The 25,369-nt window shown below is 46.2% G+C and overlaps 1 protein-coding gene across 1 annotated transcript; it reads right to left on the reverse strand.

The window, feature by feature from the left end:
- Nucleotides 1-8,300: 8,300 nt before the first annotated feature.
- Nucleotides 8,301-17,969, reverse strand: LOC145335790 (complement C1q subcomponent subunit C-like). The gene is made up of 3 exons (XM_080181522.1): nucleotides 17,858-17,969; nucleotides 14,293-14,502; nucleotides 8,301-11,133 (listed from the first exon to the last, which is right to left on the reverse strand). The coding sequence occupies exons 2-3, from the start codon at nucleotides 14,459-14,461 to the stop codon at nucleotides 10,580-10,582; spliced, it is 723 nt and encodes a 240-aa protein (XP_080037648.1). The 5' UTR covers nucleotides 14,462-14,502; nucleotides 17,858-17,969; the 3' UTR covers nucleotides 8,301-10,579.
- Nucleotides 17,970-25,369: the final 7,400 nt, after the last annotated feature.

The following is a 25,369-nucleotide window of genomic DNA, read 5'->3' on the forward strand; positions in this document are numbered from 1 at the left end:
TCATTGCTTTGCCGTGCTGAATACCCCAGTGTCATTGTGCCACTCATAATGGGGATGCATGCAATTATAAAACAATACCAATGAGATTACCAATGCAATTTAATAAAAAAAGAGTAAGGAGTTATTGAAGGGTCTGTGGAAGGGGGAGGGGGGAGAGAGGGCGAATTCGAGGTTGTCAAGTAAATGTACATATTTGTAATTAAAAACTGGAGGGATAATCTTTTGCAGCCTTTCACACAGAGAGCTGATTGTTCTCCAGGTTGAGTTGAAGGATTAAAGCTCGCCAATCTGCAGTCAGCAATCGATGCAACAGCCCCAGGTCTGTGCTAAAAGAGGCCAGCTCCTCCCCTGCTGCCGCTTGTCATCCTCCATCTCACAACCCGGAGCCTAAAACAAATAAGCATTCGGCTGATTTCATTCCCTGCTTTCTCATTCCGTTCAGACACAGTCTGGGGACCTCTCAGTTGCTCAGCCACACATGGGCTACAGGCTGTAGACACACATATCGCAGTCTACCCCCACAACAAGAGGAGGGAAGGAAATGTATGAATTAAAGAAGCTCCAGAAAGCCATGATCCACCCCTGTCCATTCAGCACTGACCCAGACACAGCCCTGTCCATTCAGGACTGACCCAGACACAGCCCTGTCCATCAGCACTGACCCAGACACAGCCCTGTCCATTCAGCACTGACCCAGACACAGCCCTGTCCATTCAGCACTGACCCAGACACAGCCCTGTCCATTCAGCACTGACCCAGACACAGCCCTGTCCATTCAGCACTGACCCAGACACAGCCCTGCCCATTCAGCACTGACCCAGACACAGCCCTGTCCATTTACCCCTGACCCAGACACAGCCCTGTCCATTTACCCCTGACCCAGACACAGCCCTGTCCATTTACCCCTGACCCAGACACAGCCCTGTCCATTCAGCACTGACCCAGACACAGCCCTGTCCATTCAGCACTAACCCAGACACAGCCCTGTCCATTTACCCCTGACCCAGACACAGCCCTGTCCATCAGCACTGACCCAGACACAGCCCTGTCCATTCAGCACTGACCCAGACACAGCCCTGTCCATCAGCACTGACCCAGACACAGCCCTGTCCATCAGCACTAACCCAGACACAGCCCTGCCCATTCAGCACTAACCCAGACACAGCCCTGTCCATTTACCCCTGACCCAGACACAGCCCTGTCCATCAGCACTAACCCAGACACAGCCCTGTCCATTTACCCCTGACCCAGACACAGCCCTGTCCATCAGCACTGACCCAGACACAGCCCTGTCCATTCAGCACTGACCCAGACACAGCCCTGCCCATTCAGCACTGACCCAGACACAGCCCTGTCCATCAGCACTGACCCAGACACAGCCCTGTCCATTCAGCACTGACCCAGACACAGCCCTGTCCAATGCCGGCATCTCCATTTCATTTACCACTGACCCAGACCCAACACATCCCTGCCCATTCAGCACTTAGTAAGAAATCTCACAACACCAGATTAAAGTTCAACGGATTTATTTGGTAGTAAATGGCACTAGTTTTCGGAGCGCTGCTCCTTCATCAGGAGGGTGGGGAGTTCTGATCATAGACAGGGCATATAAAGGCGCACACAATTTACAGAATTCTGATTAGAATGTGAGTTTTTACAGCTAATCAAGTCTTAAAGGTACAGACAATGTGAGTGGAGGGAGGGTTAAGCACAGGTTAAAGAGAAGTGTATTGTCTCCAGACAGGACAGTTAGTGAGGTTTTGCAAACCCAGGCAAGTCACGGAGGTTACAGATAGTGCGGCATGAACCCAAGATCCCTGTTGAGACCGTCCTCATGTGTGCGGAACTTGGCTATCAGTCTCTGCTCAGCGACTCTGCGCTGTCGTGTGTCGTGAAGGCCGCCTTGGAGAATGCTTACCCAAAGATCAGAGGCTGAATGCCCGTGACCACTGAAGTGTTCACCAACAGGAAGGGAACAGTCTTGCCTGGTGATTGTCGAGCGATGTTCATTCATCCGTTGTCGTAGTGTCTGCATGGTCTCCCCAATGTACCATGCTTCGGGACATCCTTTCCTGCAGCGTATCAGGTAGACAACTTTGGCCGCGTTGCAAGAGTATGTATCGTGTACCTGGTGGATGGTGTTCTCACGTGAGATGATGGCATCTGTATCAATGATCCGGCATGTCTTACAGAGGTTGCTGTGGCAGAGTTGTGGTCATTGTTCTCCTGAAGGCTGTGAACAATGGTCTGTTTGAGGTTGTGCCTTCAAACAACTGCACAACCTCAAACAGACCATTGAAATACTGTGTACAGTTCTATATAACCCTATTATAGAAAGGATATTATTAAACTAGAAAGAGTGAAGTAAAGATTTATTAGGATGCTACTGGGACTTGATGGATTGAGTTATAAGGAGAGGCTGGATAGACTGGGACTTTTCTCTCTGGAGTGTAGGAGGTTGAGGGGTGATCTTATAGAGGTCTATAAAATAATGAGGGACACTGATCAGCTAGATAGTCAATATCTTTTCCCAAAGGTAGGGGAGTCTAAAACTAGAGGGCATAGGTTTAAGGTGAGAGGGGAGAGATACAGAAGTGTCCAGAGGGGCAATTTTTTCACAGAGGTTGCTGAGTGTCTGGAACGAGCTGCCAGAGGTAGTGGTAGAGGCGGGTTCAGTTTTATCTTTTAAAAAGCATTTAGACGGTTACATGGGTAAGATGGATATAGAGGGATATGGGCCACATGTGGGCAATTTGGGACTAGCAGAGTCATAGAGGTTTACAGCATGGAAACAGGCTCTTCGGCCCAACTTGTCCATGCTGCCTTTTTTTTAAACCTCTAATCTAATCCCAATTGCTTGCATTTGGCCCATATCCCTCTATACCCATTGTACCCATGTAACTGTCTAAATGCTTTTTAAAAGACAAAATTGTCACCGCTTCGACCATCACCTTTGGCAGCTCGTTCCAGACACTCATCACCCTCTGTGGGGAAAAAATTGCCCCTCTAGACCCTTTTGTATCTCTCCCCTCTCACCTTAAACCTATACCCTCTAGCTTTAGACTCTCCTACCTTTGGGGAAAAGATATTGACTATCTCGCTGATCTGTGCCCCTCATTATTTTATAGATCTCTATAAGATCACCCCAGAGCCTCCTACGCTTCAGAGAAAAAAGTCTTAGTCTATCCAGCCTGTCCTTGTAACTGACTCCATCAGGTCCAGATGGTGGGTTCGGGATAAGGCCATTTAAGGCACTGGTGCAAAAGCAAGTCAAGACAACCCAGTAGCCAATCAAACAAAGCATTACAGGAAATAATGTGGAGGAAGCTAGCACCAATGATATTCACTGCCTGTTTAATGTGACGGTGTTAGTGTAATTCTCCTGGTAAACAGAAGGTCTCTAAAGATGGATGTTGACACTGGAACATCTCCTGCTATAATACATCAACATATGTTTCAGTGTTTGAGAGAAGGATTGAATTTAAAGAGTACTGCAACAAAATTAACAACATACACAGGAGAAACCATAAAAATAATAGGCACAGAAACAGTATTGAACAATTTGAATGGACCTACCTCACATTAAGTTGATCTTTCTCTACACCCGAGCTATTATTGTAACACTACATTCTGCATCCTCTCCTTTCTTTCTCTATGAATGGTATGCTTCATCTGTATAGCGTGCAAGGAACAATACTTTTCGCTGTTTACGAATACATGTGACAATAAGAAATCAAATCAAATAAGTAGCGATGTTTCTCTCATTCTCAGCGGTATATCTGACTCCCGCCTAACAGAGGGCTGCCCTGTCAATGAATGGGCACATCATGGAGTTCATCAAGGCTGGAGTGATAATCTCAGGCACTGCAGGTTTCTCTGAGTGTGTGGGCCAGGTTCCTACTTCCAGGTAATCAACACCTCAAAACTGAACTGTTCTAGTCCAGATGATGGCGAGGAGAGATGGAGTGAGGAGGGGGGAGGGGGGTGGGGGTGGTGCTGGGATTTGCCCCTTCCATGAATGGGACCTTGGGAAAGGTGGGTGGGCCAGGGGGCTATTGCCTTGCAGCAAGGCTTCTTTACCCCGTCCTGTGTGGGAGAGACATAACACAACCATTTTCACCCCCCTGCAGGTTTGAAAAGCTCCGTGTGTGCTTTGGCAGCATGAAATTACAAGGTGGAGGTTCTGAGTGAACAGAATGATTTATTATATGTGACTATATACAGTGGTGACCTCTCTACACTAGTGCAAACTTTCACCCGTGCCAACTAGCTGCTTATTGTTTTCGCTGGAAAGAAGGCGGCTAAGAGGGGATCTTATTGAAACATATAAGATGATTAGAGGTTTAGATAGGGTGGACAGTGATAGCCTTTTTCCTCTGATGGAAAAATCTAGCACGAGGGGGCGTGGCTTTAAACTAAGGGGGGGTAGTTATAGGACAGATGTCAGGGGTAGGTTCTTTACTCAGAGGGTGGTGAGGGATTGGAATGCCCTGCCTGCTGCAGTTGTAAATGCGCCTAGTTTGGGGGCGTTTAAGAGGTCTGTGAATAGGTTTATGGACGAAAAGGGATTGGTTTAGGTTAGTGGGTCATTGTTGTTGTTTTTTTTTAACTGGTCGGCGCAACATCGTGGGCCGAAGGGCCTGTTCTGCGCTGTAATGTTCTACGTTCTATGTTCTATGTTCTATCACCTCTTCATCTTCCTCACCCTCCCCACTACGACCAGGCACTGCCCCAGGAACCACAGCTGAGGTTGGGAGATCTGCTGACTTCCACGCCCTGTTGTCTGAGATCTCCCAGAGTGCCTGGACCTTGATGGCACTGACCTGCTTTCGGGTAGCGTGGGTATTACAGTGTTGCCCTCATCGGTGTGTGAGGCTGGAGGTGTGTCGCTGACAGGATATGCTGGACATCCCCAGGGTCTGCTGGGTGGAAGACCCTGGGCTGTGCCCCTGATGATCCTCATTCTTTTGGATGCATCCAGTGGTCCTCATGGGATATCGGGGCAGCTTGGAGTGAGGTCCGGAAGCCTCACCATTATCTCGAGCTGATTCCCACCAGCTCCACGCTGTTGTAGTCCTGCACCATTGAGCTCATGCCCTCAGACGTTGGAGGTCATGGGGTGAACCATGGAGTGGACATTCCCCGCCACGCAGTGCATGTCCTGCACCAAGAATCCACCACAGAGGCCACCCTCGCAGTGCTGGCCTCTTTGTGCTGGAGTGATGACAGGAGGTGATGGAACTCCTCCAGTTGGCCCTGCGCTCTGAGGAAGGGGGTCATCCTTTACTGACACTGGCGACTCTGCCTTTGCAGCTCCAGCAGCTCTGGGATGATTGGACCCAGGGGCACATCATTGGGCACAGGCCCAACAGGGCGTCGGTATCCCTCCGAGTTGCCTAGGACGTCCCTGCCTCCACCTGCCGTGGATCATCAGCTGTGAGATGCTTATCAATGAGTGACCCAGGAATATAGACCCACTATACCTAGTGATCCCACCTAGCTGTGAGTATCTGCATGGGGGCAGGGTGCGGGTAACAGCTATGATATCTCTTCCACCATTGGAAAAGTTTCCCTTAGAGCTGCTCGTGTCCAGATGATCCAGGATGTTCTGGGTTGTTCTGCAGCTTTGCTTGCACAGGAAGGGACAGCGTCACAGGGGATAAAGGAGGGAACATTGAGACTTGAGGAACAACAGCGTGGCTTGAGGATTCTCACGTTTGTCTGCTGTCCCCACCACCAGCACACTCTTCCTCCTCCCTGGCCAGTTTCAGGGCTCTCCTCTCAATGTGTGGGGGTTCTGAGCTCTGGCATTACTTCGATTGTCCACACTTGTTGTGGTTGAGTTTGCCCTGCAATGGCACAGGTAGGGAGAGTGTAGTCTGGAGTTGTCAGATTGAAGATGGTGATGAGGTGTGGGACTTGAATGAGGAGCATAGCAGCAAATTGGAGGGATTATGGTAATTATAGAACATAGAACACTACAGCACAAACAGGCCCTTCGGCCCACAAGTTGCACCAATCATATCCATACCTACCAGGCCTATCTATAACCCCCAATCCCATTAGATCCGATATACTCATCCAGAATTCTTTTAAAAGAACCCAGCGAATTCGCCTCCACCACCACCAACTGCAGCCGATTCCACTCACTCACCACCCTCTGAGTGAAAAACTTACCCCTGACATCTCCTCTGTACCTGTTCCCCAGCACCTTAAACCTGTGTCCTCTCGTAGCGACCATTTCAGCCCTGGGAAATAGCCTCCGAGAATCCACCCTATCTATTCCTCTCAACATTTTATAAACCTCTATCAGGTCGCCTCTCAACCTTTGTCTCTCCAGGGAGAAGAGACCGAGCTCCCTCAACCTATCTTCATAAGGCATGCCTCCCAATCCAGGCAACATCCTTGTAAATCTCCTCTGCACCCTCTCAATAGCTTCCACATCCTTCCTGTAGTGAGGCGACCAGAACTGCGCACAGTACTCCAAGTAGTTGTGGGAGGGGGAAGAGGGCTTCCTTTCAGGTGCGGGCAAAGTCTGAAGTGGTTGGGTAAGAGATGAAGGTGGAAGTGGGAGGGGTGTGCGGGGAGTGGGAGTCGGGGGAGTGGGGTGGGAGGGGGGGGCGGCGGTGGTCCAGGCTCACTTACCCTGCCTGAGCGATGAAGATTGTTTATCTGCTTGCGGCACTGCTGCCCCATCCTCTTCACCAGTGAGCTGGAACTCACCAGGGCTGCCCCTGCACCCCAGGCAGGGGTGGTTATGTTGGCCATCTCCTGGAGCAGGGGCAGAGAGCATCCTGCTCCACCCCATCCAGCACCCTGGTCAGGGCTCCCTCTGAGAAACAAGGTGCTGATTTCTTGGCTGCCACCTGCTGAGTTGAGTCGGGGTGGAGGGGGAGGGTGGGGTGGGGTGGAGGGCATGGGAGCATGCCACCTGTGTGGCATGATTTTTGTAGCCATGAAAACTTTGATTAGTTCGGTTCGCGATCTTGTCAGAAATCCCACTGGAATTCTCAGTGGGTTTCCCCCCAGAACAAACACCTGCCAAATTCTAGTAAATTCACCCTCTCGTGAGCCTGTCTCTTTAACTACAGGATCTCCGATAGTGGCTACATTTCTACTCTTCACCCCTCCCGTACATTCCCTTGCCCATTGCTGCCGAGGTCTGAACGAGATTCCTGCAGGGGTTTATCACTCTCAGCAGTCTCCAGTGCTGGTTTGAGAGTAGCGCCTACCCCACAGACTGCAGCACTGCCTGTCTCTCCCTGGGAGCCACCCACCTGCTATCCTGCCCCCTCACCATCTGTAGGGTGACCACCACCTGGAACATGTGATCCAGAAAACTCTCATCCTGCCGGATACTCCGCAGTGACTCCTGCTGCCCCTCAAGCTCGGAAACATTGAGCTGGAGTTGAAATGGCTGGAGACATCTTCTACGCACATGGTCACCTAGACGGGTGAAATATGCTGGCATGTTCCCACGTGGTGCAGGAATGACAACCAAATGTTATCATCCATATTCTAAAGAAAAAAAATCTATATTTCCTCATTTCAAATCTAGTTGAAACAATTAATATTAAACCATGCTTTAGCTGTAGGTAACTTTGCTGCGTCCTGTTCCTTCTCTCGGACCATTCCTTATTGAATGTCACCTCCTCTTTCACAGCGCAAACTCCCCTGGCATGGTGGCACAGTGGTTAGCACTGCTGCCTCACAGTGCCAGTGACCCAGGTTCAATTCCAGCCGCGGGTCACTGCCTTTGTGGAGTTTGCACATTCTCCCCATGACTGTGTGGGTTTCTCTCGGATGCTCTGGTTTCCTCCCGCAGTCCAAAGATGTGCGGGTTAGAGCGATTGGCCGTGCCAAATTGACCCTTAGTGTCCCAAGATGTGTAGGTTAGGGGATTAGCAGGGTAAATATGTGGGGTTACAGGAATAGGGTCTGGGATTGTAGTCAGTGCAGACTCAATGGGCCAAATGGCCTCCTTCTGCACTGTAGGGATTCTATGATTCTATCATCCCCAGCTTGATTCTCTGTACAGTTCTCTGGAACTGGACTCCCTGTGATTTACAGAGTGAGAAATTACCATTCTGATATATTTATTAGTGAACACTTATTTCAGAGAAGGTAAAATGAGAGGTCTGAGAATAGCAAACCCTTGTTGATCTTTTGACACATGATCAGGTTTCAGTTAACCTGGGGCTCACTCATTATTGGATTATAATTAGCATGTCATGAGTGTAAGAATGACTTAGTTTCTTACTTTAATATGAGCTGGAAACAGAATGATCAGACAATGAATCCACAATCTAAAACATATTTATTGAATATTTTTGCTTGCAAGTCCACGTACATTTTAAATGCAGAAGTAGATGATGATTATAAGCTTCGGAAACACAATAGTCAACAATTAACTATTTATCTTCTGACTGTTTCTCACAATGTATGGAAATTTTGAGCGACGGACGCATTGCTGGAAAGTGGGATTAGATTGAGACAGGCAAGTGGCCTCTTTGTGTGCTGAAATCTTTCTGTGATTCTGTTCAATTCTAGTCGAGTGAGAATTAGTGTAAACACAGAGAGGACTTCCCAGTGGGGAGACCAGGTTTCTCTCCGAATTCCTCCTGTAATGGGTAAACTGGTATTCGCAAACAGCTCATCAATTTACACACTTTACAAACTGTCCCCAAGTTAGTACCTTCATCCAGTCAGGTATTAGAATTGACGAGGATGGTGAGATTTGAAATAAAGCTGCCTCTCATACAGTCTGAAACAAAACTTTCAGTGTGATATGAAGATTGCAGGAGACAGCTATACCTCAGTGTGTGAATGACATGACGCTTTGTGAATATGATTGTCAGGGTTAGCGCTGACAGATAGCAGAAACAATTGGGTTTTGTGACTGTCTAACACAGAGTCGATCAATGATAGGTTACTGGATGGAAGTGCTTCCCCCTAACTCCACTACCGGCTTTTTCCATCATATTTTTTGACGTTTAGTCAAAAGCAACCTTGGAGGTTGATATCTGTCATGTTGGTGGGGCAGGCTCTGAATGAGACCACTTTGCTGGCATCCTGGGCTTCCAGGAGGTTGGGGTGCCATATCTAAAGGGCAAAAAAACAGAAAGAGATAAAGAGGATTCCCGCCCCAGCCCCCAACAGATGATCCTCCCCCCAACCCACCAGGGGGCTGTGACGTGGATAGTGCCAGGGTACTGCCCAGGTATGACCCTCTACCCCCCGGGGTCTGTATTACCTGTGCGCCCGAAACGATTCCCTTTGCCACGTCCGTGTTTGTCGAAAGCTATTGTAAACCTGGCTGGCCTGACACCATGCCGCAGGAGGGTGACACAGTAATAGAGTTGGGAAGCCCACACTAATGAGATGGTAATATGTAGTAATGGGGATCCTGACCTCTCATGGTGGGAACCCCATCATGTTATTGCCTGGTGGTGGCAGGGGGTCAATTATAATGGGAAATCTTGGCTGATTGGGGTTTCCCGTTGGATTCTCCATCCCCGCCGCCTTTCCTGAAAGCAGGGTTGCAAAATCCCCCCAGCTGTGTCTCCGTTCTCAGTGTTTTTGATGGCCGTAGGATTTATATAATTCCAGGCTAATCTATCAGGAAAACAACAAGTAGCAGCAGCTATCTCACTGGAACCCAAGTTCCTGAGCAAGGCGCGGCGAGAGGGCGGGTGGGGTGGGGTGGGGGGAGTGCAATGTCCATTATATGATCAAACTCAATATCTAGTTAAAAATAGGCTTCAATCTGACAAAGTGACCCTAAACCAGTCATATGATTTATTGAATCAAGGTCTAAAGATATGCAGGTTATGGTTGGCCATGCTAAACTGATCCTAGTGTAAGGGGTTAGCAGGGTAAATACCTGGGGTTATGGGGATGGGGCCAGGGTGGAACTGATGCCGGTGCAGACTCAATGGGCCGAGTGGCCTCCTTCTGCACTGCAAGGTTTCTACGATTCTAAGATTTAAGATTATATTGCAGTGTGAGGGTAATGCTGAGATTCTTTCCCTGGGATAGATTCATGACTTACCTCAATAAAATGAGTCAATGATGGACATAATGAATAGTGTCTCAACATAATTCAACATTTATCATCAGAAATACGTTTCAGTGTGACCCACGTCGCCCTTAAGATTTTTTTTCATTTAACCCACCCTCCAGCAGTAAGTTATTGTGCCAGTAACAGTGGGCCAAAACGACAAGGTGCTGGAAAATCTCAGCAGGTCTGACGGAACAGAGCTAACATTTTTGATCCTGGATCAAACAGAGGTAACAGAGCTAAGTCTAGATGACCGTTGGTCAGCGCTGTAACTGTGGGCTTGGTCTGAGTACTAAGGCGTCACTCGCTTAACACCTGGTCAGTGGTACAGATCCTCAACAAAAGAAAAGCACTGGGACTATTGCTTGTGGCGAGCTTTCAAACAGGTAAATTGGCCATGGATAATACATATGAACGTGAGAAAGAAGCTGTTATTATTTGTCTCAATTTTAATAGCCAAACATTAGACTCATAATAAAGGCACTGAACATTCAGTGAGAGAGCTTGTTCTTTGAATCGTTAATCAGGAAAGATAAGAAATCCACTGAAGACACTGTCATGATCTTCTTGTCCCATCATGGCATTATAATCTGTTGGTTCAAGCCAAACCTTATCGTTAACCCTCAAATGGAGAACTGCCCCTCCAGAACTAACCTGATCCATAGTGCCGTGATTACAGAAGCCAATTTTCTTGATCCCGTTCATGTTGATGTTAATGCATAAGTTATTATCTGATGTTGCATGGTACACAAAGTAATAATAGCCAGTTATGTTACAGGTGAACACACCTGTTTCGCTGTCGTAGTGGTTTTGTTCATTGGATATGATTTTGCTAAACCGGATGTGGGAGTCTCGTGGTGGGTACTCGTGCCCCCCTCTCTTTACAGAGAAGGCAGATTTCAGCGTGGTCTTGTGATCTCCTGATCTCCCCATTTCACCTTTGACTCCCGGGTTACCTGGCTCTCCAATTTCTCCTGGGGGCCCCCGGCGACCTTGTTTTCCATTCGGGCCTGGGGGTCCTCGATCACCCTTTTCACCACCTTCACTCCGAAAGACACCAAAGCCAGGGGCCCCTGTCAAAAAGCATAAACACGAATGCTGAAAATAAAATCCATCTTGAGCCACTATGAGATGTTTCTGTGATGCGACAAGCTATTGTTTGAATTAAAGTGGTCCAGGCAAACCAATATTTTGTTGGTGCCAATCTCCAACCTGGTTAAAGGGGGAAAGTTAGTGGCAGAAAGGACATCTGGTTGTAACACTACCCACCAAATCAAAATCGTGCAAGACACATATTAAGGTGATTAACTGATCTAATGGTGACTCCATGTAACATGGGAAAAGCTGTGAATGCAAGGGAAGGGAAAAGTGGATTGAACCAGAAAATGGGACTAATTGGATTATTTTTAAAGAAAGGGATTGAGAGCCAAGAGATTGTCAGGTTTCTAGTGGCGTACCTTCAGGACCAGCCTGAGGCTTGTCAGAACAGAAACTGCCCCCAGTTCCTTGAAATCAAAGCATACTGACCAATGTATTTATGAATGAAATATCTGTCAACAAATCCAGAAAAGTTTGCCAGTCAGGCGGTACACAGGAAGCTGGTGAACTTCCTGACTCCTTTCTGGTCATCTCATCTTAAACAATTCAAATCCATTCTTATAATACTCACTTCACTGTCGCAACTTATAAACTTTTGAGATTGTGGGTTCATAGTTGTGATTAGGTAATGATGTGGATTTGACAGACACTATCAAATTGCAGGAATATTTTTAAATAATGCAGTTGGCCATAGATTTCCCTACACTGTAGAAAGAGGCCACTCAGCCCATCGAGTCTGCACTGACAACAATCCCACCCTATCCCCGTAACCCCTCGTAATTTACCCTGCTAACCTCCCTAACGCTAAGGGGCAATTTAGCATAGCCAATTCACCGAAACCGTACATTTCTGGACTGTGGGAGCACCCGGAGGAAACCCATGCAGACACGGGGAGAATGTACAAAATCCACACAGTCACCCAAGGCCGGAATCGAACCCGGGTCCTTGGCGCTTGAGGCAGCAGTGCTTGACACTGTGCTGCCCGTATATCCTGATATATGTAGAAAATAGCTATTTGTAATACTTATACACAGGAAATCTCAATAAAGCTGAGGTTAGATTTTGGAGGAATCACAGTGTTGAGTGTGTGATTAAGGAGAGGGTTATCTTAAGCTGAGATGTGTTACAGTTTGGAATGAGCTGTTACGTAAGTGAGGCAGAGACTAAGGGAGCAACACTGTCACCACAATGACAGCAAGCTCCTCTTTACCTATCCTTGTTGAGATTGTTTTCTAGTTGATGGGATGTGGGTATCTTTGGCAAGGCCAGGATTTATTGCCTATCATTCTTAACTGAGTGGTTTGCTTGGCCAATTTAGTGAAAAATTAATAATCAATGATATCAAAGTGGATTTGGCATCACGAGGTCAACCTGGATAAGGCCAGAGCGGGTATCTTTCCTGCAGAAATGTGAGTGAATCAGTTGGGTTTGTTAATGAGAACCTGCCAGGTTATAGCCATGGATGGGGCAGTAGCACACTGTAATGTTACAGGACTAGTAACCCATGCACCAACGCTTTGGAAGCGTCAGTTCAAATCCCACCATGGCAGCTGGGGGGAATTTAAATTCAATTAATGAACAAACCTGGAATGAAAAATTTGCTCTTATGAAACGACTGGGTTATAAAAGCCCATCTGGTTCATTGTTGCGTGGGAAGGAAATCTGCCATCCATACCCGGTCTGGCCTACATGTGATTTCAGACCAACAGCAATCTGGTGGACCCTGAAGTGTCCTCTGAAATGGTCAAGTCAGCAGTCTGCTGGCTCAATTAGTGAGGCCAATGTTACTCATGTTCGAAGAACCGTAGAAAATAACAGCTCAGAAACAGGCCTTTTGGCCCTTCTTGTCTGTGCTGAACCATTTTTTGCCTAGTCCCACTGACCTGCACTTGGACCATATCCCTCCACACCCCATGAACCCGTCCAAGTTTTTCTTAAATGTTAAAAGTGACCCCGCATTTATCCGGCAGCTCGTTCCACACTCCCACCAATCTCTGTGTGAAGAAGCCCCCCCTAATATTCCCTTTGAAGGAATAAATAACGCCTTCCCTGATACCAGTATCTGGGAACAAGGCAGGGTTAATGACACTTAATCAGCTTAGTGAATGTAAGTGGGTATCTCCCAGACACAAAAACAGAAACTGCTGAAAATCTCAACAGGTCTGGCAGCATCTGTGGAGACAGAATAGAGGCAACATCTGGGGAGAGGGCGGGAAAGTGGAACTGATCCACTTCAGAATAGCCATGATCTTGTTGAATGGCGGGGCAGGCTCGAAGGGCTAGATTGTCCACTCCTGCTCCTATTTCTTATGTTCTTATCAGTCTGGATGACCCTTTGTCAGAGCTTCTTCATCCAGGCTCCAGATCAGACCTGCTGAGATTTTCTCGCAGTTTCTGCTTTTTTTTTTCAGATTCGAGCATCCGCACTATTTTACCACATATCCCAGGCCAGGTGCGTTGGTTGGTGAGGGTGAGGACAGTTATAAGAGGCAGCTTGAGTTGGGGGGACAGCTGTACAGCAAGCGGGAAGTACTGATGACATGAGGCGCTGGTGAATGTTTTCATTGTAGGACCTTTCTGTCTCCCCAGATAGCAGCTCAGACCATATGGGCACCTTTGTAGAGCTGTGTTGAGCTGGGCGTCAGAGACCGATCTGGATTCAGATCACCCTGAGTAAAGGAAGTGGGAGCAGCGAGACCCCTGGCTAGTGTTATCCCCCCAGCTGTTCCCACCCAAACACCAATACCAGAGTGAGGTCCAAGCCAACGACTTCAGGATCTCATCCATCCAGCAGGTCCAACTGATCCCACCCCACGCTCTTCAATATGGAACTCTGCCAGAGCTCTGTGAGGAAATTTGGGATCTGTTTCATCCCTAAACAGGAATAAATGGATCCATGTTGAAAAAAGGAAGATACCGAGTTGTTATTCCAGAGTGGGGCTAATTTTCAACTGCGCTAGCAGAGAGCTGATGGGCCAAATGGTCTCTTTCAGCTCCACAGACGTACAGTAAAATCCCATCACTCTGGGTTCTCACTGACACAGTTATAAGGTTGTGTTGTACGTGTAAGAATAACAGATTTGGGTGCTTTGGTCTGAACCGCTGGATTGTTCTTGGCGGTTCTGCCTGCTTACCTGGTTCTCCTTTTGCTCCTTTAATGCCATCTTTGCCATCTTTGCCCGGTTTCCCGGGTAGTCCGTGACAACCGGGTACCCCAGGGATTCCAGCGTTCATTTCGAAACCTTGGATCAATGAACTCAGCATCGACAACAGCAACAGCAGAGGAATGTGACTGACTTCCATGGTGTGGTTAGAAAATCCCAAATAGGGGCAGGCAGAACAGACTAGGAAACAGGGAGACCTGCATATTACTCAAAGAAACGTACACTGCACAATTAAAGAACACATTAGGTAGCATTACATGGAATAAAACTCTAATTTTAAAGGATTAAATCTTTCATTATCAACCACTTTGAATAAAAGGAGAAGTGATTTACATTGAAATTCTCTCCGTCATTTGCCTGTGTTCTGCTCCTTCTAGTGGCGAGTTTGTAATTGTGCCTCAGTGCAGATTCAACGAAAGGCACAGATTCCCAAACTGAGGGCCCTGGGGCTGGGCCCTGTTATTTAACATCTGAGGTGGTAGTCGTGGGCTGGACACTAACCCCAGTGGTGCACGTTCCCAACTGGGGTCAAATATAGAGCACATTGTAAATATTGTCGACATGTTTCCTCCCATCGGCCAGAGTGGCTCGCCTTCTAATTAACGGACCAATGGACTAACAGCCTGCCAGGCGGACAGGCGGTGGCAAACTCTCCCAACCCAGGAGCAAAGGGCAGGGAGGAGGGTGTGATCGTAGGAAACAGGAGAGGGAACAGCTCCCCCCCCCCCCCCCCCACCCAGCTCTGCTATCAGAGAAACCAGACAATAGAGCAGTGATCCTCTAAACCGCAGCTAGTTAAGAAAACTAGAGAAATGAAAGGAAGTTTCCAGGTGGCCTGGGATGAGAGATATGAGAACAGAGGACTGTCCAGAGCTCAGAGGGAGGCTGAGGTGCCAGAAAGCCTCCAAACTCTGATTCTCAAATTTGAGAGATTTTACTCCAGCTCGAGCAACATGGATTTCAGTATTAGTGGGAATTGGTGGTGAGACTTCCGAGTGTGTCGCATCCCCCTTTGGGCAAAAAAAATCGAATGGGGTTGGTGCAAAATCCTGGAACTGATTCATTGTTAAAAGTGAAGTGGAAGCTTTGGTTAAACATGTCATTTAAAAAACCTTGACTGGGTTTTGGAATGCAGCCTGCTAATGGAGAGCATTATTATAAGAGCAGAAGTGGGGGGCGGGGGGCGGGGGGAGGGGTAGTAATTGAGTATTGTATTACAATTTCACCCCCGTGTTGTTAAAACTAATTAGCGGTTCTGTGACTCTGCTCTTTTACGTTTGAGAAAAATGTAAAAATTCCGGTATTTTGAGCCAAGATTCAATTCTGGGATCTTCCTATTCAGTTATAACCTCAACTCGGATCATAACACTGTATTAAAGGTAATAGTGCAGAGTACAGTCTGACAGTATTTTGCCTAGCAACAGTCAAGAGTACAGTCTGACTATTAAAGGTAGCTGTGCAGTATACAGTCAAGCAGTATGTTGCTAGGTAACAGTCAAGTGTACAGTGTGGCTGTGTATTAATTTAATAGCGCAGACTAAAACTTGACAAACCTGCGAGGTAACAGCAAAGATTACGGTCTGACTGTGCATTGATAAGTAATTAGTGCAGAGTAGTCTGACAACATGTTGTTAGGCAAGAATGCAGAGTACAGTCTGATTGTGTATTGACAGTAACATTGCAACATACAGTCTGACTATATTGACAGTAATAGCGCAGAGTACAGCCTGACTGTGTATTGACAGTAATAGCGCAGACTACAGTCTGCCTGTTTATTAACGGTAACAGTGCGGTGTACAGTCTGCATATTGATGGTAATAGTGCAGAGTACAGTCTGTGTATTGACGGTAACAGTACAGTTTAAGTCTGACTGAACATTGATGGTAACAGTGCAAAGTACAGCCTGACTGTGTATTTACAGTAACCATGCAGGGTACAGTCTGACTGTGTATTGACGGTAAAGTGCAGAATACAGTCTGTCTGTGTATTGACAGTAACCGTGCAGAGTACAGTCTGACTGTGTATTGATGGTAACAGTGCAGAGTACAGTCTGTCTGTCTATTGACAGTAACCATGCAGAGTACAGTCTGACTGTGTATTGATGGTAATAGTACAGTGTACAGTCTGACCGTGTATTGACGGTAACAGTGCAGAGTACAATCTGACTGTGTATTGATGGTAATAGTACAGTGTACAGTCTGACTGTGTATTGATGGTAATAGTGCAGAGTACAGTCTGACTGTGTATTGATGGTAATAGTACAGTGTACAGTCTGACTGTGTATTGTTGGTAATAGTACAGTGTACAGTCTGACTCTGCATTGATGGTAATAGTACAGTGTGCAGTCTGACCGTGTATTGACGGTAACAGTGCAGAGTACAATCTGACTGTGTATTGATGGTAATAGTACAGTGTACAGTCTGACTGTGTATTGATGGTAATAGTGCAGAGTACAATCTGACTGTGTATTGATGGTAATAGTACAGTGTACAGTCTGACTGTGTATTGTTGGTAATAGTACAGTGTACAGCCTGACCGTGTATTGACGGTAACAGTGAAGAGTACAATCTGACTGTGTATTGATGGTAATAGTGCAGTGTACAGTCTGACCATGTATTGGCAGTAAAGTGCAGAGTACAGTCTGACTGTGCATTTACAGTAACCATGCAGAGTACAGTCTGACTGTGTATTGACGGTAACAGTACAGAGTACAGTCTGTCTGTGTATCGACAGTAACCGTGCAGGGTACAGTCTGACTGTGTATTGATGGTAATAGTACAGTGTACAGTCTGACTGTGTATTTACAGAAACCATGCAGAGTACACTCTGACTGTGTATTGACGGTGACAATGCAGAGTACTGTCTGTCTGTGCATTGAAGGTAATAGTACAGAGTACAGTCTGTCTGTGTATTTACAGTAACCGTGCAGAGTACAGTCTGACTGTGTATTGACGGTGACAATGCAGAGTACAGTCTGACTGTGTAACCACGAGCACAGATGTATAGTTATGAATCACTAGAGGGCGTGAAGTCACCAATAGTTTTCTCAGACACTATTTCACATTCAGCTTCCTCAGGTTGCCGTTTTGCAATGTGAAACTTAGTTTAATCCATGTAGATGCCGATGACAGACTTCAGCAAGACATGTCTGCAATGACAGTAACAATATAAGAACCACATCCAGCCTTTGACAGAATATAGGCCACTAAAATTGTCGCTGGCTGTGACAATTCTCAAATTAAACCCTCCAAAGTCCATAATACCACATAATGTTAAACTCTTTAACAATAGCTTCACTTTATTCTGCAGTTTACATCAACCACATAAAATATTCTCTGCTTTACAAGCCTCTAGGGCTACTTTAATGTTTCATGACAAAGTTTCACAAGAAAACCGATGAACTATTATCTAGCAGTGAAGGGGTTAAGTTTCTATCAAGTTTTCAATCATGCCAAACTATTTATGTTATTTTAAACCAGTTAAAGTTTTCACAGATTATTTCAGCAGAATTTTATTTAAGAGATTAAGTTCCTACCTTATTGTATCTTGAAAGGTTTGAAGGAGTGCGCTCGGAGCAGACTTTAACAGACTCTCAGCAGTTTGCACAATTCTCAATGTTCTTGGTTAACCTGGAGCTTCTGGGAGGGAGGGAGGGAGAGAGGGAACCGTGATGCAAGAGAGCTGTTCATGCCAAGCACTCTGCCTGAACTTTGTTAATGCCAACTTTCAGTTCCCTGTTTCCTTACTTCTATTATTCTTGGCACCGATATTATTTGTAAAAGCATTTGTTATTTAATTTCAGCTAAGGATGAGAAAAATATGGTAATTTCAAGCCCAACCTATTTATTTCACTGTGTTTGTCACTCTGTAGTGAAGTGAAACATATGGACAGAAAGTGCATTAACTCCCAAAACCCCAGATATCCTCATGACCGAGGTATTGAAGCATTTGAAGAAGTCTTTCCAGAGTCTGAAGATACCGTGTTCTGTCTGAACAGTTTTTCGAACAGTTTTGTGAATAGTTTGGGAGCAGATTGATGGGAACATTGCGGCCCTAATCGAACATTACCCCAGGGCAAGAATAAAGAAGGGAAATTAACATTTTTATAATGCTTCATGCAGCCACCAGACTTTTCAAAACTCTTCACTGGCAATGAAGGTTTTTTTAAAGCATGGCTGTTGTAGGGAACACAGCAAGGGAGATGTGCACAGCACGATCCCACTAACAGCAACGTGACAATAATCAGTTAGTCTACGTGAGTGACATTCTGGGTGACATTGTCTCTGTTAGCCAGTGCACCGTGCTAACATTCTCCCAGCTCAGTCAGAAAGATCTTAGCTCAAGTTCTATCCCAGTGATTGGAGCTGACAGTTTGCTGCAGTGCTGAGGGAGTGCTGCACAGTTGGAGATGCTGCCTTTTGGTTAAGATATTTAATCAAGAGCGTTTCCCTCTGCTTCGGCTGGATGTGAAAGATCCCACGGCACGATTTTGAATCAGAACTGAGGGTGTAAGTCAAACAGGTAGGGAGGTCATGGAACCTTTACAGATTAAAGGGGAGGAGGTGCTGGCTGTCTTGAGGCAAATCAGAGTGGATAAATCCCCAGGACCGGACAGGGTATTCCCACAGACCTTGAGGGAGGCTAGTGTTGAACTTGCAGGGGCCCTAGCAGACATATTTAAAATTCACAGAGGAGGTGCCAAATGATTGGAGGGTGGCTCATGTTGTTCCATTGTTAGAAAAGGTTCCAAAAGAAATCCAGGAAATTATAGGTCAGTAAGTTTGACATCGATGGCGGGCAAGTTATTGGAAGATGTGGTAAGGGATAGGATCGACAAATATTTGGATAGACAGGGACTTATTAGGGAGAGTCAACATGGCTTTGTGCATGGTAGGTCATGTTTGACCAATCTATTAGAGTTTTTCGAGGAGGTTACCAGGAAAGTGGATGAAGGGGAGGTGGTGGATGTTGTCTACCTGGATTTCAGCAAGACCTTTGACAAGGTCCCTCATGGGAGGTTAGTTAGGAAGGTTCAGTCGCTAGGTATACATGGGGAGGTTGTAAATTGGATTAGACACTGGCTCAATGGAAGAAGCCAGAGAGTGGTAGTGGAGGATTGCTTCTCTGAGTGGAGGCCTGTGACTAGTGGTGTGCCGCAGGATCGGTGTTGGGTCCATTGTTGTTTGTCATCTATATCAATGATCTGGATGATAATGTGGTAAATTGGATCAGCAAATTTGCTGATGATACAAAGATTGGTGGTGTAGTGGGCAGTGAGGAAGGTTTTCAAAGCTTGCAGAGGGATTTGGACCAGCTAGAAAAATGGGCTGAAAAATGACAAATGGAGTTTAACGCAGACAAATGTGAGGTACTGCACTTTGGAAGGACAAACCAAAGTAGAACATACAGGGTAAATGGTAGGACTCTGAAGAGTGCAGTTGAACAGAGGGATCTGGGAATACAGGTACAGAATTCCCTAAAAGTGACGTCACAGGTGGATAGGGTCGTAAAGAGTGCTTTTGGTACATTGGCCTTTATAAATCGGAGTATCGAGTATAAAAGTTGGAATGTTATGGTGAGGTTGTATAAGGCATTGGTGAGGCTGAATTTCGAGTATTGTGTACAGTTTTGGTCACCTAGTTACAGGAAGGATGTAAATAAGGTTGAAAGAGTGCAGAGAAGGTTCACGAGGATGTTTCTGGGACTTGAGAAACTGAGTTACAGAGAGAGATTGAATAGGTTAGGACTTTATTCCCTGGAGCATAGAAGAATGAGGGGAGATTTGATAGAGGTGTATAAGATTTTGATGGGTATAGATAGAGTGAACGCAAGCAGGCTTTTTCCACTGAGGCTAGGGGAGAAAAAAACCAGAGGGCATGGGTTAAGGGTGAAAGGAGAAAAGTTTAAAGGGAATATTAGGGGGGGCTTCTTCACACAGAGAGTGGTGGGAGTGTGGAATGAGCTGCTGGATAAATGCGGGGTCACTTTTAACATTTAAGAAAAACTTGGACGGGTTCATGGATGAGAGGGGTGTGGAGGGATATGGTCCAAGTGCAGGTCAGTGGCAAAAAATGGTTCGGCACAGACAAGAAGGGCCAAAAGGCCTATTTCTGAGCTATAATTTTCTATGGTTCTATTTTCTATGATTGATCTGGCCTAGACTAAAGATAGACTAAATTATAATTAGTCTACCTGTTGGTCTATAATCTAAACGAGATTATTTGGTTATTATTTCACTGCTAATATAATGTAGAACTTGCAGAGTACAAATTTACTCCTGCCTTTCTTATATTGCAACAATAACGACACTTTAAAACGTTCTGGTGTGCTTTTGAACACTTTGAGTTTGTGAATGGTATGATATAAGGTTACATCTTTCCTCGGATTAAACATATTGAGACAATGCAATGTCCTTCAATTATGAATGGTTTACTAACAATACAGAAGAAAATAGCAAAGAATCAGTGTTCCTGATATTTGCTGCTGCACCAGTTTTGCCACACACATTCTCACTAATGTTTAAAGTAGTGTAAGTGTAAGTGATGTAAAATATTAACCAATGTCTTATTGGCTGTACAGTACAAAACTGGGACCTTGTTGACTTTTGGAATTACAAATTGCAGTTTAGGATGTGTTGTATTGACTGTCCTGGACCATGACATGTTCAGAGCTGAGGAACTCTTTTGATAATTAAACATTGTGTGTGTGAGATAAATCATTGTATGGTTGAGTTTTTGATACAGATGGAGGATGAGAAAGTAGGGTCCTGGACCTGTGTCCTCTGTTTGAACAGGGGGGAGTATGATAGGATGAGAGAGGAATTGGCGAATGTAGATTGGGGGGCGCAGATTAGTCGGTAGGACTGCTGAGGAACAGTGGAGGATCTTTAAGGAGATCTTTTTCGGTGCTCAGCAGAAATATATTCCAATGGTAAAGAAGGATCGTAGGAGAAGGGATAATCAGCCGTGGTTATCGAAGGAAATAAAGGAGAGTATTAAATTAAAAGCTGATGAGTTCAGAGTGGCTAAAAGTAGTGGGTGAGTAGAAGATTGGGAGAGTTTTAAAAATCAACAAAGAATGACTAAGAAGTTGATAAAGAAAGGAAGGATAGACTATGAAGCTAAACTAGCACTAAATATAAAAAAGGGCAGTAAGAGTTTTTATAAATATATAAAGAGGTGGAGGCTGGCTAGAGTGAATGTTGGACCCTCAGAGGATGAGAGGGGGGATTTAGTGGTAGGCGATGAGGAAATGGCTGAGGCCTTAAATAAGTTTTTTGCCTCGGTCTTCACGGAGGAGGACGCAAATAGTTTGCCGGGTATTAAAGATAGGAGGATGGTAGGAGTTGAGGGCTTGAATGCGATTACTACAACTAGAGAGGTAGTGCTTGATCGACTAGTGGGACTGATGGTGGACAAGTCCCCGGGACCGGATGGAATGCATCCCAGGGTTCTGAAGGAAATGGCAGAAGTGATAGTGGATGCCTTAGTGATTATTTACCAAACTTCGCTGGATTCTGGGGAAGTGCCGGAAGATTGGAAAACGGCTAATGTTACGTCGCTGTTTAAAAAAGGTAGCAGGCAAAAGGCAGGGAATTATAGGCCGGTTAGTTTAATGCCTGTTGTTGGAAAAATGCTTGAATCTGTCATCAAAGACGAAATAGCGAGGCATCTTGAGAAGAATTGTTTGATAGAGCAGACGCAGCACGGATTCGTTAAGAGGAAGTTGTGTTTGACGAATTTATTGGAATTCCATGAGGATGTGACTAGTGCGGTAGACAGAGGGGAACCGGTGGATGTGGTGTTTCTCGATTTTCAGAAGGCGTTTGATAAGGTGCTGCACAAAAGGTTGCTTCAGAAGGTTAGGGGGCATGGAGTTGGGGGTAAGGTGTTAGCGTGGATAGAGGATTGGCTGTCTAATAGGAGGCAGAGAGTTGGTATCAATGGGTGCTATTCGGATTGGCGGTTGGTGACTAGTGGAGTGCCCCAGGGATTGGTGCTGGGGCCTCAGCTATTTACCATTTATATAGATGATCTGGAGGAGGGGGCTGAGGGTAGGGTGACGAACTTTGCTGATGACACAAAGATGAGTGGAAAGGCAAATTGTGCGGAGGGTGTGGAAAGTCTGCAGAGGGATCTGGATAGGCTGAGCGAGTGGGCAAGGACCTGGCAGATGGAGTACAATGTTAGCAAGTGTGAGGTTATCCACTTTGGCAGGAATAATAGTAGGAGGGATTACTATTTAAAGGGTGAAAAGCTGCAGCATGCTACTGTGCAGAGGGACCTGGAGGTCCTTGTGCATGAGTCGCAAAAACCCAGTCTGCAGGTGCAGCAGGTGATCAAGAAGGTGAATGGGATGTTGGCCTTTATAGCGAGGGGGATAGAATATAAAAGCAGGGAGGCCTTGCTGCAACTGTACAGGGCACTGGTGAGGCTGCAACTGGAGTACTGTGTGCAGTTTTGGTCACCGCACTTGCGCAAGGATATTTTGGCCTTGGAGGGAGTGCAGAGGAGGTTCACTAGGCTGATACCGGAGTTGAGGGGGTTGGACTATGAAGAGAGGCTGAATAGACTGGGTCTGTACTCGTTGGAGTTTAGAAGGATGAGGGGGGATCTTATAGAGACGTATAAGATAATGAAAGGGATGGATAGGGTAGAGGTAGAGAGATTCTTCCCGCTCAGAAAGGACAGCAGGACTAGAGGGCACAGCCTCAAGATAAGGGACGTTCAGTTTAGATCAGAGTTGAGGAGGAACTTCTTCACTCAAAGGGTGGTAAATCTCTGGAATTCTCTGCCCATTGAAGTGGTGGAGGCTGCCTCACTGAATATATTTAAGTCACGGGTAGATAGGTTTTTGGTAGGCAAGGGGATTAAGGGTTATGGGGAGAAAGTGGGAAAGTGGAACTGATCCACTTCAGATCAGCCATGATCTTATTGAATGGCGGGGCAGGCTCGAAGGGCTAGATGGCCTACTCCTGCTCCTATTTCTTATGTTCTTATTCTCTGACATTCCCCACAGGATACCTGGAAATGCTCGGACTGTAGACAGACAGACTGTAAGGAGATAGAGAGCATGAGAAAAGATTCCCCTCTCGAAACCCAACTCAGATTCCATATTGCCTCAGTCCATTTGCTTTTTCAGTAAACAGACTGACTCATTCAGATTTTGCACTCCAAAGTTTCTGCATTCGTGGAATGTTTCATGTTATTAATTATTCTTGTTCAGTGCACCCTCAGTCTGGCCCAGTTGCGGCTCCCCACCCACAGGAATATAATTGATTCTTAGCAGCTTTTGTCTGACAAATCACTCCGTTGTGTCAAATCACTGCAAAGAAATTTTTTTAAGGATTGGAACTGGACAGACAATGTGAGATCGACTGAGGTACCGGAAAGGACAAAGGACAAAGGCACACCATGTGGCAACTCCGGAAAGTCCTCCTGAGAAACCGCCAGGGATTTGTACCATAACTGGGAGTAAAACAGCCTGATGTAGTCGTACTGACAGAATCATACCTTACAGACTGTGTCCCGGACATCACTGTCACCATTCCTGGGAATGTCATCGTAGAATCCTACAGCGCAGAAGGAGGCCATTCAGCCCATCGGGTCTGCACCGACCTGAATTCCACACACTCCTTATCCCCATAACCCTAACCCTAACCCTGGCTAGTCCCCCTGATCCTAAGGGGCAATTTATCATGGCCAATCCACCTAACCCATACATCTTTGGAGGGCGGGAGGAAATCGGAGCATCCAGAGGAAACCCACGCAGACACGGGAGAACGTGCAAACTCCACACAGTGGCTCAAGCTAAGAATCAAACCCAGGTCCCTGGCACTATCATAGAGTCATAGAACACTACAGTGCAGAAAGAGGCCCTTCGGCCCATCGAGTCTGCACCGAACACAATCCCACCCAGGCCCTACCCCCATATCCCTACATATTATACCCACTAATCCCTCTAACCTACTCATCCCTGGACACTAAGGGGCAATTTCTTAGCATGGCCAATCAACCTAACCCGCACATCTTTGGACTGTGGGAGGAAACTGGAGTACCCGGAGGCTAATCACTGTGCCACCGTGCTGCCCATGTCCAGTTCCACCGGTAAGAAAGACCCAGCAGAGTGGTATACAGTCAGGAGGGGGTTGTCCTGGGAGTCCTCAACATCTTCTCCAGGTACCATGAAATCTCCAGGTCAAACATGGGCAAGGAAACCTTCCTGCTGATTACCTCGCACTGTTACCCCCCGTAGCTGATGAATCAGTTCTCCTCCGTATTGAATGCCACATGGAGGAAACACTGAGGGTGGTAAGGATGCAGAATCTACTCTGGGTGAGGGACCTCAGTGTCCAAGAATGGATCAGTAATTCCATCACATACCAAGCTGGTCCGGGACTGTGACTGGTGGCGAGTGTTAGAATGTAACCGGTGACAACTTTGTATTGGATGGAATGTGACCAATGGTAACAAGCTGCAAGAGTCAGCTGACCCAGTAAACCATGGAACCAATTACAAAATGATCTGATGGTCAGCTGACCAGCTGACTCATTATAAATAAGAAGCTGTTTGGAATTGTGAGATTGCCCAGGGCAGAAGACCCCACGTTTGGAGTAATGATGTTTCTATATTAAACCTTTCCTTTGATTTAGAAGTTGGAGTAAGTTCTGTTATATTTTTATTGTCTGCATTTGAAGAGTTCCTTCTGAAGAAACAGCGAGGGAACCAACAAGAGGGAAATGTCTGCTTTATCTTGTCCTCAATAGTCCAGCTGTCAAAGATGCGTTGCCCAGGATTGTATGGTAGGAGTGATCACCGCACATTTCTTGTGGAGACAAAGTCCCGTCTTCACCTTGAGGATACCCTCCATTGTGTTGTGTGATCACCACGATTAGACCATATCTAGCAGCTCAAAACTGGGCATTCGTGAGGCGCTGTGGGCCACCAGCAGCAGCAGAATTGTACTCAAACACGATCTGTAACATCATGGCCCAAAATATCTCCCACTCTGACATTACCACCAAAGCAGGGATGAATCTGATTTGAAC

Source organism: Carcharhinus amblyrhynchos, unplaced genomic scaffold, assembly GCF_965287045.1.
Source record: "Carcharhinus amblyrhynchos unplaced genomic scaffold, sCarAmb.v2.hapA scaffold_41, whole genome shotgun sequence".
NCBI lineage: Eukaryota > Metazoa > Chordata > Chondrichthyes > Carcharhiniformes > Carcharhinidae > Carcharhinus > Carcharhinus amblyrhynchos.

Coding starts and splice junctions, on each gene's coding strand:
- LOC145335790 (XM_080181522.1), bottom strand. CDS start 14,461: ATGGAAGTCAGTCACATTCCTCTGCTGTTGCTGTTGTCGATGCTGAGT. Junction 11,134..14,292: donor AGGAGCAAAAGGAGAACCAG/GTAAGCAGGCAG, acceptor GCTTTTTGACAG/GGGCCCCTGGCTTTGGTGTC.